The sequence below is a fragment of the Euprymna scolopes genome, chromosome 6 (genome assembly GCF_053919585.1).
Source record: "Euprymna scolopes isolate OS-2025 chromosome 6, ASM5391958v1, whole genome shotgun sequence".
Taxonomy (NCBI): Eukaryota; Metazoa; Mollusca; class Cephalopoda; order Sepiida; family Sepiolidae; genus Euprymna; species Euprymna scolopes.
In genome coordinates this window covers 141,333,727-141,351,604 of record NC_136487.1, presented here as the reverse complement: position 1 = coordinate 141,351,604, position 17,878 = coordinate 141,333,727, and the positions used below count along the sequence as shown (strand labels likewise).

Sequence of the window (17,878 nt, the reverse complement as noted above, 5' to 3'; positions counted from 1 at the left end):
AAAAATTGGCTAAAAACATTAATTCCTTCAACCCAACTGGGCACTTTTTTTACAAGGAGTGGTCTATTTTTTTGTTAACATTTTTGTAAGTCATTCAAACCTTGTGTCAACAACGTTGCATAAAAGATGTTATTTCGACCGCCCATCACAATCGCAGTGGGCGCATCGATAAGACTGTGTTTGTTTTTTCACCTCCTTTTCCTCTGGCATGTTACAAGTTCGAGCCTGCTTATCAAAGTGTAGTATCTGTTCTTCAGATGCTGCACTTCAATTCTTGTTCTGTCAGTGGAGGAGAGATCCTTCACGACTGACACAATTTTTATTTTTGTTCCTTTTCTCTACATTAAAAAACAACCCTGGTGTCTAACTCTGTCCCGTGGGGAGGCATTGTAAATAGGAACTCCTAATTTTTTTTTTTTTTTTTTTTTTTGCTCAAACAACACCCTTACACACACCTCCACTTTCTTTTCAGCCTTCGCGTCACGGGTTTGAACCTGTTTGCCTGCCTACTACAACTTTTTTATTTTTGCTCAACACACACCTCCAAACACCCGGGCAACGCCGAGTATGCAGGTAAGTAATCAATAAAGGATTGATTCTATAATAATACAGATGCAATCTGCATAAATTAAAATATGATGTTTAAGCATATTGTACAACTGGGCAATGCCCGGGCTGCCAGCTAGTAATTTTATAAGTAAGGAACTTGACCGAATGCAACTAAAACTGTATAACTTAACAAACTCTTACACACACAATGGACTTCAACGTATACTCCAACAAACTCTCGTATACATTCATGCACACATACACACAACGAATATTTATCTACATGCATGCTGGTTCATACACACACACACACACACACACACACACACACTCTAATGTTCATAACCTTTCTGTATAAATAAATATTCCTTGTATAAATGCTTCGATGTGCTTAATTCTGAATCTTCTTTCTTAATCATACTTGGTAAACTCGATCTTTATTCTTGCTCGTATTTCAATGTCTCCCCAACTGGGCTTGACCTATACTCCTGATCTTAAATGGAACACATACATCAAATCTGTTGCCAAGGCCGCTGGAAAAATGATGGGATCCTTCTATCAATCCAGTAGATATCTCACTGCTGATGCTATTCTCTATCTATATAAGAGCCAGGTACGTCCAAGGATGGAGTACTGTTGCCACATCTGAGCAGGAGCTGCTAGAAAAGACTTGTCCTGCCTTGATAGAGTTCAAAATAGACTTTGTAGCCTCGTAGGGGATGTCCTTTTCTCTTCTCTGCAACCTCTATCTCACAGAAGAGATGTTGTGAGTTTGTCTCTACTTTATCGTTATTTTCATGGCAAGTGCTCGACTGAGCTTCAATCTATGGTCCCCCTTCGCCAAACTTTCACAAGAAACACTCGTCTAGCTGAAACACTATCAATAATTCCCCCCACTCTTTATCTGTGCCTAAACCTAAACGTAGATTCTATGAACAAAGTTTCTTTCTTAGAACTGCAGGCCTGTGGCATTGTCTTCCGTTTTCCTGCTTTCCAGCTGACTACAATATGTTTGTCTTCAAGTCCAATGTAAACAAGTTCTTGATGAGCCGTTCCACTTAAGTTAACAAATTTACCGAATTTCCATTACTAACAATTACTATATTGTCCAATTGACTACTTAACCCTCATCCTCGAGTGGTTTCTGGGCCTTGATAAGTGGTTATGTCTATGTAAAAAAAAAAAAAAAACCCTTATGTCAGATCTCGAGTCGCTAGGCTGAAAATTGACAGAGTTATTTGATAGGGAAATGTACATGAACATTGACACACAATATAAACAGACTCACCTTCTCCCTCTCAATGGAACAGGAATATCTTAACGCTTTTATGATGAAAATGTCTTTCCATGACAATTTGCACAACATTTCAGCTGATGTAACCTCCAATCTTCTCCAAGTATATCTTGTCAAACTCTGAAATCTTTTGTCAAACTCAGGACTCTTGTAAAGACTTTCAAACAGAACTTTTTATTTTAATTCACACGAGTAGCATGCACTTGTTCCGTAGCTTTCTCTTCTGAACATATCCTATTACTCCAACTGTTCTAGATCTACTAACCTAAGAACTCTCATCCATTCTTTCAATGTGGCCATACCATCAATGTCTCCTTCCAACATATTTTTTTTTCCTTACAACATATTTTTTTTTTAACTATGACGTCGATAAGTCCTGCACTTCAGTACCGCTATGTACCTGTGGGGGAGATGTATATATTTTCGTATATATTCCACGTGTCTATATAATTTTAACATCACTGTGATCATTTGTGTATGTGGATGCCTCCTCGCGACAATTCATGCATGTTTCTAACACAACTTAATATTATTGTTCGGAGAAAGTCTTTATTTTGGATTTTCCCCCCATTTCCTGGGCAGCCTCTGCATCACCGAATTAACTCAGATTTCTTTTTTCTTTTTCCATTTCCTCATCTTGAATCACGATTTTCTCATTCTAAGTGTCTTCTGACTAACTGACTAGAAACGCATGTGCATCCCTGTTTATTTTAAGGTGTATGTGTAGGGTAGTAACACCCCATGAACTGGTTCACGCTCAAAATGCACTGACCTGCATCATGACCCCTACCATCATGAAGGTGCAACGCGTCTGTGAATCGAAGTCAACAAGTTTGAAACCTGTCAGTCTTAAACCTTTTGACCTCTCTGCTTTTAACTTGTTCAAGCTAGTACCATGTTAACCACATTATTGATACACAACAGTATCTACAGACGAGTGACTATCTTTTCAAATAAACCAGTATTATGGAAAATAAGTATAGCTATCAACATCCATTTAAGCAACAAAAAATAGTGAAAATAGTTTAAGCACTTACAATATTGTTTTTAATATGTGTTGACTGTTTTCCACAAACTTTACAATCAGAGACCTGTAATATAATAAGAAAATATTAATGTTAAAAATTCAATTTTCAATAAGTATAATTCTATGAGCATAGTTCTAAAAGTAAAGTCTCCTATTTTTTTAACTCTAAAAATTGAAGACCTACAAAGGCCTTTAAGTACCATTAAAACGAGTGACCTTTTGTTCTCCAGAATTTATTTTTCTACATAGTCACAACAATTCTCAATGCACTTTTACCAGGAATTCAATTACATATTTCTGCTTCTGATGCACATCCATGACAGGGATTGCTTTCTTAGAGTCTCACACTTTTGTCTTCCAATCTAATATCAATAAATAAAGCATCTTCATAAGTAAATTTTGTTCTTCCATTCATCATTTGCAATCTTTACACAATTCAAACAGACAATCCGCTCATCACATTAATTCACTTTCTCAGAAATACATAAGAGTACACTTATTTGTTTCACCAAGTTCAACAAAAGTCGTAATTAAGGCTTGCTTACATTATACAAGTAACAGTGATTGCAGGAGAAGGTAACCTATGCTTTACTTGTTTAAGTAGCAGTCACCTCAGGAGGAGATAACTCATGCTTTAGTTGTCCAAGCAGCAATGATTGCAGGAGAGATAGCTCGTGCTTTACTTGTTCGAGAAGCAGTAATCACAGGGGGAGATAACTCATGCTTTACTTATTCAACTAGTTGTGTAAAGAGAGAAAACTAATACTTTACTCATTGAAGCAATTTTAGTAAAATAAAAAAGAAAAGGTCTAACCAGACGCAAAGCACATTTCACGACACAGGCTCTATCAAAAAAGGTCTGATGAGACGCAGAGCACTGTTCATGGTACGCAGGTCTGAATGCTCTTCCAACTCCTCCCAGTGACCTGCTTTTATAGTGTCCGACCATGCCTCATTAGCAGGTGTGTCATGTAACCATGCAAGAACTGTGCAAGATCGAGGGCTTTAAAAGACCACAGATGCCATCTTGGATCACTCGATTTTTCTTTCTTCTCAGCCCGCAGGGGCGCAGGACAGAAGAACGTCTCCGATGTGAGTGTTGATTATTTATTTATCGTTTTACAGCCGCACAAAACACAAACGCGTGGCCGCTTGCTTGTTTGATGAACATCACAGTTCAAGTAGAAGTCACTGCAGGAGGAGATAACTCATGCTTTACATATTCAAATAGCAGTAATTGTAGGAGAGATAGTGCTTTACTTGTGCAAGAAGCAGTAATCACAGGGGGAGACAACTCATGCTTTACTTATTCAACTAGTTAGTAAGTAGCTAGTAATGCTTTACTCGTTCAAGCAATTGTGGTTACAAGGGGAGATAACTTGTGCTTTACTTGTTCAAGTAGTAGGAATCACAGGGGGGATAACTCAAGCTTTACTTTTTATTATTCTTATGCTTCACTACAAAATCTCCAAACTTTTAATAAAAAATTTTTTTTATGGAAATCGCTTCATACAAGGCATGAAGCCACTTTATGTAAGGAGCTAACAAGAATAAAAGATGACTATCGCATAGGAGATGCCTATTGACATTAATCTTTAAAAGACCAAGACTATAGGTAGGAGGAAAACGACTAACAGGAAGAGAGTTCCATAAGCCTGCAGTTCTTGGAAAGAAGCTACTGGAATAGGTAGCTGTATTACAATTAGGCATCAAAACAGCAAATTGGTGGAGACCACTAGACCAACGAGTCAAATGAGCTGGAACAAAGGAAGAAGGGAACAGATCAGACAATTCTGAAGACTACATGCCATAATAATATTTATGGAAAAGACTGAGCCTAGTGACATCCGGTCTGTGAGAGAGAGAGGTTGCAGAGAAGAGGAAAGGGTGGGGTGAATTAAATTACAGATATGTTATTTTTTTTTTTTGTTAAATTTTTGCTATGAATCTCAAGATTTGTTATGAATCTCAAGATTTTACCTTTTGCAATTTGCATAGTATATTTAAAATATATTGAAAATATAGAAAAATATATTCAAAATATAGAGAAATATAGAGAATATATTCAAAATATAGAAAAATATAGAGAAATATAGAAAAATATAGAAAAATATAGAGAAATATACCTAAAATATATTAAAAATATATTCAAAATATATTCAAAATATATCCAAAATATATTCAAAATATAGAAAAATATAGAAAATTATATTCAAAATATATCCAAAATATATTAAAAATATATCCAAAATATAGAAAAATATAGAAAAATATAGAGAAATATATTCAAAATATAGAAAAATATATTAAAAATATAGAAAAATATATTCAAAATATAGAAAAATATATTAAATATATAGAAAAATATATTCAAAATATAGAAAAATATATTCAAAATATAGAAAAATATATTCAAAATATAGAAAAATATACAGAAATATAGAAAAATATATTCAAAATATAGAAAAATATACAGAAATATAGAGAAATATATTCAAAATATAGAGAAATATATTCAAAATATAGAAAAATATAGAGAAATATATTCAAAATATAGAAAAATATAGAGAAATATAGAAAAATATATTCAAAATATAGAAAAATATAGAGAAATATAGAGAAATATAGAAAAATATAGAAAAATATAGAGAAATATAGAAAAATATATTCAAAATATAGAAAAATATAGATAAATATATTCAAAATATAGAAAAATATATTCAAAATATAGAAAAATATAGAAAAATATATTCAAAATATAGAAAAACAGAGAAATATAGAGAAATATAGAAAAATATAGAGAAATATAAAAAATATTAAAAAATATAGAGAAATATATTCAAAATATATTCAAAATATAGAAAAATATAGAGAAATATAGAAAAATATATTCAAAATATAGAAAAATATAGAGAAATATAGAAAAATATATTCAAAATATAGAAAAACAGAAATATAGAGAAATATAGAAAAATATAGAGAAATATAAAAAATATAAAAAAATATAGAGAAATATATTCAAAATATAGAGAAATATAGAGAAATATAGAAAAATATATTCAAAATATAGAAAAACAGAGAAATATAGAGAAATATAGAAAAATATAGAGAAATATAAAAAATATTTAAAAAAATAGAGAAATATATTCAAAATATAGAAAAACATTAAAAAAATATAGAAAAATATAAAATAATATAGAGAATATATTAAAAATATAGAAAAATATAAAAATATAGAGAAACAAGTGAAGGAAAAAAAAAAAAAAAGAAGCATATGAATTACGTACCCAGTTAGTCACATCTTCTCTCATTGTCGGCCACAAATATTGGAGAGATATTTTGCCTAACGTCTGCGCTGCTTCCAGATGGACACCACTAGGCAATATATGCGACATCTTGAAAACACTTATCCGTTGTGACAATTTGTCCAGAACAATTTTGTGCTTGCCTGTTTTTTCAGATGTACCACCTGAATAAAAAAGTGAATAAATCTATATCTCTATGAAAGACAAAAATCTAATTATTTGAACTATTCAGTCACAAAAAAAAAGAAAGCAGTGCAATTTACAGTCTATTTAAGGGACCATCAAAGTCAATTTCACTAAATAACTGTAAAGAGTAAGCCAGTTATTTGAATAAGAGAGCAAGAAGTATATTATAGTTGTCTACTGTTTTCCTCTTTCTGACACAATGGACGACTAATTAATATGCAAATAGTATCATGTTTCTGAATTTTTTAGATCAGGAGGAATAATTTGTATTATTTGGATTATTCAGACTACTGTTCTCATCTTGAATCATATGCTCACAACGTTTCGGCCAATGTAATCTCTGACTTTCTCCAGGTGTATCTTGCCAGATTCACAAATCTTTCTAGAATACAGGAATCCACACATGTAATAAAAGAGAGTAGGGGCAGTTACACATGATACTGCAACACGGGACCATAATTGTAATCCATCTGTGGTGAGTAGGTCATGCACAAAGACAAGAAGATGTGCACCAACCCTAAGTCCTAGTGGTTACACTTTTACTTTGTTTAACAATGGACTCCTCAAAATGTAACCAGACACTCACTGGTTATTTGTTTCCTACAAAACAAAATGTGACACAAGGTCAGTTTAATGTGGGAGATAAGCAGCTTCTCTCAAAAGGGGATTCTGCAAAAATAAAATTGCCTTGCTATAGAAGGGTTTTCCCTTACATTGACCGAGGACAATTAATTTGAGTGCAGCATCTGTGCAGACACTACACTTCAGTGACTAGCCCAGTAAAAGTACCGGGTGTCAACTGATTCACTGGTCACTGAAAATTACTGCTTTGATGCCCAAAGCGCACAAAACATGCACAACCCTAAGCTTGGGTAACAATAGTTTTTAACACATTGGCTGACCGCTTGTCAGGCATTGTGGTTGAATTCTTCCTTCGTAACATGTTTGGTTTTTGTTTGATATGCTGCCTCTCTCCACTGCAGGCATTGGTTGTCAGTGTCAGTGTTGACAGGCAATCAATAATGAACAAACATCGGGAATCATTTTCTTAATGAAAATTATTATTTGCATAAAATAATTTCAGATGCAGTTTGTGCAAAGAAAACTTAAACAATTCAGATTTTCGTTGTACTTAAGTAACAATGATAAAGTGCTCGTCTGAGCTCCAATCTATGGTCCCCCTTTGCCAAACTTTCATGAAAAACACTTGTCTAACTGAAACTAATATTAATAATTTACCCCACTCTTTATCTATGCCTAAACCTAAATGTAGATTCCATGGACAAAGCCTCTTTTTTAGAACTGCACATCTGTGAAACTCTGTTCCATTTGCCTGCTTTCCATCTGACTACAATATGTTCGTCTTAAAGTTCAACATGAACAAGTTCTTGATGAACCGTCCCCTTAAGTAATCCAATTTACCAAATTTCCACTACTAACGATTACTACGATATTATCCCATAGACTACCATACACTCATTAACCCTTATACTTGAGTGGCCTCCAGGTCTTGATAAGTGGTGAGTCCTTTGTAAAAAAAAAAAAAAAAAAACATTTTTTGGGTACAGGGTTTTCAATTAAAATCAAGTTCTTCAGATAGTTTTTCCACACTTTCAAAATTAACTCTCCATGTTCCTGTGTTCACAGAGAGGGGATGGGATTGCTTGCAACTCTCAAACGGCTAGAGAGACAAGGCTGCTGCATCCCTTAGCCGGCGAATGGGGAAAAGTTCCTCATTTTCCAGCCTCTAACTTTTATCAAAATCCCTAATCCCATTTTTCATCTCTTTGAGGTCCTGGATATATCCGATGGTGAGGCCCCAGTTTGCAGGCTTTGGGGGAGTGTGGAGCCACCCTTTAATTGCCATTGCTCCCAGGTCCACTCTGACCCGGAGTGGTAGTACTTGTTGGGGTCCCAACTATGGGTTAAATAGAAACCGATTTGAAAAAAAAAAAACAAATATATTCTATTAAAAAGATTTTCTTCAAAATAACTGGATTTGGCATTAAATAACCTGAAACTATGCTGTAAAACAAAAACATCCAACCATCTCTTTGAGATCATTCTTTTCTCCTCTCTTATCTCTTTTGCTTTCTTTTTTCATCTTTATTTCTTCAGAAATCCTTCTCTCTCTCTTTCTCTCTCTCCCCTCTTCTTCTGAAAGCTCTACTTGTTTTCTTTCTTTTCTTAACAAAGAAAATCGGTTATTAGCTAAACCATTTCTCTGAGCCTCAAAACTAATAGTTTTCTGCTTTCTTAAACCCCATTATCAAAACTAAACCAACAAAGAAAAACAAAGTCCATTCATAATTCTTTTCCGCCACAATACATGACTGATTGTCAAAATTTCCACGAATCTCAATCAGACTTTTTGCTGCCAACTGTCAGTTGTACTTTAATGAGAGATTTTTTTTTTCTGATATGCAGAATTTTGGAATTCTTAACTGTGTTTGCTAGCAAGGTAACTTGATGTCACCCAGGATTAGAAACAGTATTATACAGAATTTTGAACCAAATCCTTTATTTAATCGATATGGACACATGGCACAACAGATAAAGACGCTAAATAAGAATCAGTTCTAAGTGACTGTCAGCTTGGGGTTGAAGGTTCAATCCTCACTAGAGGTAATAGTAAGAATAAAATAACAATTAACTACTTAAAACTTCTATCTGATTATGGCTGACAGAAAGAGAACAATCTACCCAGTGGATTAAATAATGGTTTACTTTGAAATGTTGTATACATTCTCGAGGTTGTCATTCAGATTCTAGAGTTTGAAAAATGCACTCAGGTCAGAGGTTACATCAGTAGCATGCTCTGATTTCCGTCAGTCATGTAGAACTCTTACGTAATTCTAAATCATATTCTTAGTATTCTGCATTGAGGATTGAACCTTCAACCTTCAGAAGAGTGTCTCTTAGGAGAAAATGATATGATGTATGCGTAATGCGAGTCTGAAAGGCAAGCTTAGATCTGATGACTTAATTAAATCTGGATCAGAACAGGAAACGTCGTTGGTTTGGTCACGTTAAAAGAATGAGCGTGGTTAAGTTAGTAGATGTAGAACAGTTGAGGTAGCAGGATCAGTTTGCAGAAAAAGACCAAAGAAAACATGTGAGACAGTGATAAGGATGGATTTGAGGGATATAGAAATGTGTAAACATGTAAACAGATCTTAAACTAAATATTATGATGGCTATGATTATGATTTTTATGATTATGATTGTTATGATTATGATGATTATGATTATTATGGTGATAGTGATGGGATAATTTAATCTATATGATTATAAAATTCTGCAGATCTTGTCTTCAACGATTTGGCGATTCCATATTTAAAAAAGGGATGACGGGGATATATATATAATAAAAATTACAGTTAAATTTACCAAAATGATCCAAGATGGTAAAATTAAAGTATTTTATAAATATTAAAGAATTAATATTTATAAAGTTATCTCAACCAGATGTAAAAGCTCAATAAAACCAAATAGGAAATAGAGCTTATAATACGAGCAAACAGTTTCCTTTTCAGATTAAATATATTTTTAACTCATTTCAAAGTGTTTTTTAACATGTTTTATTAACTGTTTGCTCGTATATATATATATATATATATATATATATATATATATATATATATACACACACACACACACATATATTATATAGAAAAATGCGAGCATGAAAAGTAATATGGTTAAGATTTAAACATGGAAAAGTAAAAGGACTAGTTGTTAAAATAGAAAAGAAAAAGATAAGATATTCTTGTAAAAAATATAATAAATTTATAACTTAAAATATTGCAATATTAATTAAGAATTGATTATATAATGTTAAATTGAATTTCAAAAAAAATTTCTTTATGCTGCAATATTTTAAGTTATAAATTTATTATATTTTTTACTAGAATATCTTGTCTTTTTCTTTTCCAGTTTCAACAACTAGTCCTTTTACTTTTCCATGTTTAAGCTTAAACATATTACTTTTCATCCTCGCATTTTTCTATGTAATCCATGATTTTTCCAGGTTTTGCTTTGAAATAAAATTTTCTCTCTCTGTTTCACTTGTTACCTGCGAATTATTAGCGACAGTACATCTGAGCGACAGATCAAGACAGCGGTTGATTATCAGGGACAGTTTTTTTTTATATCCTGTTACATCATCTCCGCCATTCCCAGCTGATTTGAGGTAATGTAACAGATTTGGTTGCTATGGTAATCAACAGCCAGTAAAAAAAAAAAACGTCTCTCCGTTGTTTATAGATTCTGAGAATTTTTGAACACAGTAATTTTATTATAACTTTTGTCTTACTGAACGAAAATTGAAATATAACTAAGAAAGTGACCTATGAACTATAAAAATTGTTTGAAATTTGGTCGAAAATGAGTGAGCGGTAAAGCTTTAAAGCAGTTCTAAATGAGTAAAACTAAGATTTAAACACTACCGATATACGATATATATGAGAATACAAATTTAAGACTGTAAAAATATATTTTACATACATTTATTCTTCGACAGGATACTCAAATAAGATATATTGAAATTTCCTTAATCCACAAAGTTTCAAAGAAATGCGTTCTCATCAGAGGAAAGATATTAGCAAATGAATATTATAGTGAAGTTATGAATTTGCTGGTATTGGCATTAATTGAAAGCTTGTCATAAATGCAAAAAAAAAAACATAAAAAAAAACGTAAAGAGTTCATAAAATGAGGGAAAAAATTTTTTGAAATGAAAAGATCAATTAAGAAATATGGCGAAGTTAAGTATTATCAAGACGAAAAGATAATAGGAGACAATGTTCCCATAAGAATCCGGAATTATGCTGTTGACACGTAAACTCAAAATAAAATCCAAAATGTGTGCAGTAATCCAAAATGTTTGTAATAATACAAATATGTGTAATCCAGGTTTTTAGAAAAATCCGTTTGCAAGCAATCGAGAAAAAAAGATTATTTAAATTAATTTAATTTTTTTCTTATAAATATATATATATATATATATATATATATATATATAAAATAAGGAAAATAGAAGAAACAAAATGGAAAAAGTAGAGGAGATAGAAACAGTAAACAAGGAATACGGAAATATATATATTTCCGTAAACATCACCAACAATCACATCACCATATCTCCATTTTCCGAGCATGCATATGTGCGCACACAAATTCACAGGTGTATATATGGGTGCACTCAGTGGCGTAGCATCAGTTTTTGCCACCTGGGGCAGTCTTAAAATTTGTTCCCCCCCTCCGCTGGAATATAATTACCTGTTTTGCCCCCCCCGGCATATAATTACCTTTTTGCCCTCCCTCTGGCATATAATTACATGTTTTACCCCTCCCACGCCTCCCGCTGGCATATGATTACCTGTTTTGCTCCCCCCACTGGCATATGATTACCTGTTTTGCCACCCACCCCCCACTGCTGGTGCGATGTAGTTTTCTTTTCTTTTTCTTCATAATGTTATTATTAAGAGGTCGAGCCTCTCAAAGAGAAAAAAAATGTCTTGTATCTACGCTTTTTGAAATCCTTGTGTGTAATCGCTCAGTTTAAGCACAAAATTTAAGAAATGGAAAGTCACACATTTTAGAAAACATTTTTTTTATAAATTTAAATGAGAATATTTGAAAACATAAAAAGATTAAGAAATGATAAAATCATTTTTATTTACATTTTTTATTGTTGTTATTTCCGAATTTTCACTAAAACAAATATATAGCTGTATCAAGGAGAGAATAGTGCAATGTAGTTTTCTTTTCTTTTGCTTCATAATGTTATTATTAAGAGGTTGAGCCTCCCGAAGAGAAAAAATGTCTTGTATCTGCGCTTTTTGAAATCCTTGTGTGTAATCGCTCAGTTTAAGCACAAAATTTAAGAAATTTATTGTTGTTAATAACGTTTCAATTTATTAAAAAATACTTTTAACTTTTTTTTAAATAAATGTATTTATGAATTGAAAATAAGGCTAAAAATTTAGTTTTTGTGAGAGAACTCTCGCAAGGCACCAAGTCGATTGAAAATTTATAAACATACTTTTCGCGCTTTTTTTTCGGTAAAGTTATCAATAACTATCAAAATTCACTCTATCGACAATTTCTTTCTCTATGGAGAAGATTGCCAAGTTTGTAAGCCTTGTCTGGCTCATTTTTGATCGAAGGTAGTTTTTTATGAGTTTCAGTTTCGAGAAAGAGTGGTTACAGCCGACAACGCTAATAGCTCAGATAAGGAAAATGCACAGCAAGATCACAATATTAGGGACAAAATCCCCAAAGTGGTATCTCTGTATAAAGTTCAAAAGTTCAAGAGGTCCATTGATTCTGGCTTTTCCTGAAGCTTTCACAAAATACTGTAATCTCTTACTTTCGACAAAGAATTTATCTTTTTCTATATCTTCGTCAACTTCACCAAGTTGATAATCATAATTATCATCAAGCAGATTTGACAGTGTAAGAAAAGCATATTTACTTGCAAGATTGTGAACTTGTTGAAATCTGCAAGATATTTCTTCAGTCAATGTGTCTATGACAGACAGCATTTCCCGTCTCAACTCAGTATCAAACCCCAGTGCTGCATCAGTCAATCGTTCACCACCCATTTGTTTCTTTTTGCGGATACGATGCTCCATGCTTATACCCATTTCAGAGCAGAGTTTTTTTTGACTCGTCTATTGCAGTGTCCACCATCTTTTCTCCACTTTGAAGAAGGCAATCTCTCAACTCCATCAGCCTGACAGAACTTTGTTGCAGATCCATCCCCTTTTCTTGAAGATACTTCTGAGCATCATTGATTTCTAGGAGAATAGTTTTCCAAAGGCTCAGAAATAAAAGAATAAAAGAAACGGAACCAACAATACCGAGTTGACAATTAAAGATGCATCTGATCTTGTGGTTGCATTTTCTTCTTCTTCTGTGAGCTGTCCCAGGGCAATGATGACTTCCAATAATTTTTTTACCACAACATTTACAGCATCTGCTCGACTACTTCATCTAGTTTCCACAGTCCACTTGATACTTAGACCAGTCAACTGAATCAAGACATTCCAGCGATGTGTAGATGCAGAAAAGAACAAGAATAAACGCTTCAATATTAATTGGGCGCGAAATGATTTTTCATTTCAGAGATATTGTAGCATTTTAGAACACTAACCAAAAATTATTATTTTCCTCACGCTTTTTTTTCGGGGGGGGGGGGGGTCTAAGCAATTACGCATAGTTTTGCAACTTTGCCAGTCACATTTCAGGTTACTCTAACATTTCTACAACGTTAGAGTAGCCTAGAAATGATGATTATTCATCATTTTAGGTTAAATTAATGTACGAAAGTTTAAATGTAAAAGTAATTGTTTATGCTTTTTTTCCGGCAAGATTTCCAAGGTGTCCATATGCAATCGCATAAAACAAAATGAAAATCGAATAAAACAAAAGGAAAATATCATTTTCAGCCAAAGGTTTTAGTCTAAAATACGCATAATATTAGTAAAAAGTATTTCTATTATAATTATCTGTATCTTGTTTTTTGTTTTTTTGTTATTTTTTTTTTGCTGTTGTTTTTTTGTTTTTTGTTGTTATTTTTTTACATGAAAACAAATCAATCTACTACAGATCTATGACATCATCAGTTCTTTTGATTTATGTCCTTCCCACGTGCATTTTATGTTTGCGAAAATATATGCAGACATGAGAAGGTTTTAGAGTAATTCGGGGAAAAAAAAAGACAATATAAATTTAAAAGGAATCGAAATCGGGAATCAGATCAGATCGGGAATTTAAGACAGAATCGGTAATTGAATCAGAATCAGGAAAAAAATTTGGAATCGTCCCATCAATAGTATATACACATATATACATACATACATGTATACACATATGTATACATATATATATACATATACATGTATGCATATATACATATATACACCTAGAGGATCGGACAAAAGGACACCGAACAAAACCCACCAGCTAATTAAAGCAAAAACAGATAAAATCCCAAATGAATCAAAACCATTAAAAATCATTTTTTATATTTTTATTTTAATTTAATTAAATTTAGAAAAATTAGACACCGGGGAACTAATTTTGGCAAGGTATGAAAATAAAGCATCTACAGAATAAATGTCAATTGAAGATAGAGTTTAAGACCATTCTTAAAGACGATATAGTTTTAAACAGGATTCAAGTGCTTCTCACAGAAAAACACATATTTTTAAATATTTACTTTTGTTTAAAAGCAAGTAAGTCGATTTTTTAAGTTAGGTATGCCTTCTAAAAGATTTTCTTGTATTATCTTTTTCAGTTATTATATTAATAAAAAAAACAGTAAAAAATTAAAATCCTATTACCAGAATTAACTCATCATAATAAATTTTGGTTTAATCATAAAATTTTGTTAATAGTTTGAAAAAAATCAATTACACTCTCAAAATGCTGCCCCTGGCATGTGCCGCTCAGGGCGGACCGCCCCCACCCTTGCTATGCTGGGTGCGCGACCCATTGCCCCTCACAAACCCTATATATTATAGTACTCCTCTCTGAAAATATACAGGATTAAGTTTATTGTCATCATTATTGTTGTTGTTACTATTATTTAACTCCTTGTTTAAGCATTGTAATATATCTAACTTTCAGTTTTATTTCCAACATTAAATGTTATTAATCTCTCATTTCTCTAACCGGCATATTGAGCTTCCAATTTTTGTGATGACTTCTAATTAAAAAACAATGCTTTTCCCTTATATTTGTCATTTTATGTATGCATGGATGTATGCATGAGTATATATGTGTATATACGAGTGTGCATGTGTGTGGGAGAAGACAGGGAGAGACATATGGACACACAGACAGTCAATGATTCTCCCACTATCAAACAATCATGAGGTTGCTTGCACGGCAGCCAACAAGGCTAACCTGCTTGCCAGTCAGTTTGCCTCAAACTCCAGACTGGACCTGGCACACCACTCCCTCTCCGACTTTCCTTTGCGGACAGACGCAACACTAGACGATTTGAAAATCACCCCTCCTCAGTTACATGGTATCATAAAAAACCTAGACACCTCAAAAGCAAGTGGAGCTGATCTCATCCCAGCTGTGCTATTAAAAAAAATGCTCCGCTGAGGTTGCTCCAGTTCTCTCCAAACTTTACAATAAATGCCTTAACGAATCTTGCTTTCCCGACTGCTGGAAAACCGTTTCTGTGGTACCAGTCTTCAAGAATTCTGGTGAAAGAACTGACCGATTAAATTATCGCCCCATTAGCCTTCTCCCACTTTTCGCCAAAATATTTGAGTCCTTAATTAATCAAGTCCTAATCCAACACCTTACAGCTGCTAAACTCCTGACCGACAAACAATATGGATTTAGGCAAGCCCATTCAACAGCAGATATCTTAACTGTAATCTCTGAACGCATATACCGTTCACTAGACAAAACAGGGGAGGGTAGAGTGGTAGCTCTCGATATATCTAAGGCTTTTGACAGAGTATGGCACAATGGTCTTCTAAGGAAAATTAGATCATATGGTATCACTGAAAGAATACATAATGTAATTAAACCCTTCTTAAGTAAGAGAAAAATCCAAGTTGTCTTCGATGGTCGTACATCTAAACAATATGATATAAATGCGGGAATACCTCAGGGTTCTTTCCTAATATTCATAAATGACCTCCCTGATAAAATTGTTTCGAAGATGGGTATATTTGCTGATGACCCCACTCTCTCTAACAGGTATTAGGGGAAACAAATGAACACATATCTAAAGAAATGGCAGAAACACTAGAGGATGACCAATCTTTAGTGGAATGGGGACAAAAATATATGGTCACATTCAATGCTGCCAAGACTAAGCTTGTTTCCTTCAATAATTACAAGAAACCTTCCCTACCACCAATAGCAATGACCAAGAACATATTACCTGAAAGCACTTCCTTTAAACTCCTCGGCCTAAAATTTACAGGGAACATGCCTAACGTTTACAGGGCGCATTGCAAGGCTGTTACAAAGGAGGTGGGCTCTCTCTACCGTGCTAGAAAACTACTTACGCCTGAAAGTATCCTATACCTCTATAAGGCCACCATTCGCCCATGTATGGAGTACTGTTGTCACATTTGGGTTGGTGTATCTGTTGCTTGTCTCTCACTCCTGAACAGGGTTCAGAAGAGAGTCACCAACCTGATAGGTCCTGAACTGTCATCTAGGCTTCAGCCTCTGTCCCACTGATGAAATGTTGCATCCCTCTGCCTGTTCTACAAGTACTTTAATGGTAAATGCTCTGACGAACTACAAGCAATAGTACCCCCCCGATGTGACTACCCCCAACAAACCTGTCAAGCAGCTAAATCCCACCCCTTCACAGTAGAGATCTCGTAGGTGTAAGAAAGCCTTTTACTCCAATAGTTTCTTCCCTAGAACTGCTGGACTTTGGAACTCCCTTCCGGGATTCTGCTTTCCCAACTGTACTGACATGCAGAAGTTCAAACGTAATGTGAACAAACAACTTGCTACTCATCTCCATTCATAATGCCCTTGCAACTTATGTCCCTAATAGTAGCCCCCTACTACTTCAAAGTGGCACTGTGCCTTGTTTGGGGTGAAAATTGATTTTAAAAAATTAAAAAAAATAAATAAAATAAAAAAATTTTTAAAAAAATAGCCCGAAATCCAAGAGGTTTACACTGATATTTTAATATGTTTGAACAAAAATAGAAAGAAATTAAGTAAATAAAAATTAACATGAAGAATATTCTTCATTTATTTTTTTTAAACATTATATGTGTGTATATATATAAATTAATGAAAGAACCTAGAATCTACAGTAAGCGGTTAAAAAATAAATAAATGTGCATATGTGTGTATGTGTCTGTAGACAATACAGACAAGCAACTTTTCCTTTCACCTCATCTCATACCTAGAACCATAATAAATTTGATTCCAACCTTTCGCTGAGAAGTTTCCACTTATTTTATTGGCCTACATTAGTTTATCAGTCTTCAAGTGTGTGTGCGTATTCTCTGTGTGTACAGGTATAGTGTGCGGGTGTACATGCACATATGTTTACATATGCAAGTGTGTACATGGGGTGTGTGTATGCCAATTCAATGGTTTTGAATAGAGGCCACACAAGTTGCTGATCATTCCAAGTCAAAAATATTAGAAGGGTCATATTCAGATAGATCTTAAACTCATTGGGTATACCCATGCCCTCCTCCTGCTAACCCTGCCCACCCTGCTAATGTTTCCATCATTCATACTGAAGAAGACCAAAGGATCGGTCGAAAATTATGTGCTTTTGAAAGAAACATTTTCTGTTTTTTTTTTCAAAAGACTTTTTGTATTCCTACACATCAACACATAGGAAATAAATACAGAAAAGATATAAACATTTTTATATTTTTCGTATTGATTTTTTATACATACATACATATATATATATACATATATATATATATATATATATATATATATATCTGAAAGAATAAAAAAATGGGATTAGAAAATGTTAAAACAAATGTTCAA

The 17,878-nt window shown here is 33.3% G+C and overlaps 1 protein-coding gene across 3 annotated transcripts in view; it reads right to left on the bottom strand.

Moving 5' to 3' along the window:
• LOC145278005 (uncharacterized) overlaps positions 1 to 17,878 on the bottom strand; it is an 89,991-nt gene that overhangs the window by 7,797 nt on the left and 64,316 nt on the right. For 2 of the 3 annotated variants that reach the window (XM_080130179.1, XM_080130178.1), the window contains exons 4-5: positions 6,158 to 6,339; positions 2,881 to 2,934 (exon numbers count right to left, since the gene is read on the bottom strand). In XM_080130179.1, the coding sequence (XP_079986305.1) occupies positions 2,881 to 2,934; positions 6,158 to 6,339 (236 nt within the window). Of the gene's footprint in view, positions 1 to 2,880; positions 2,935 to 3,146; positions 4,119 to 6,157; positions 6,340 to 17,878 lie in introns of those variants that run through there. The other variant, XM_080130180.1, reaches the window with a different exon arrangement.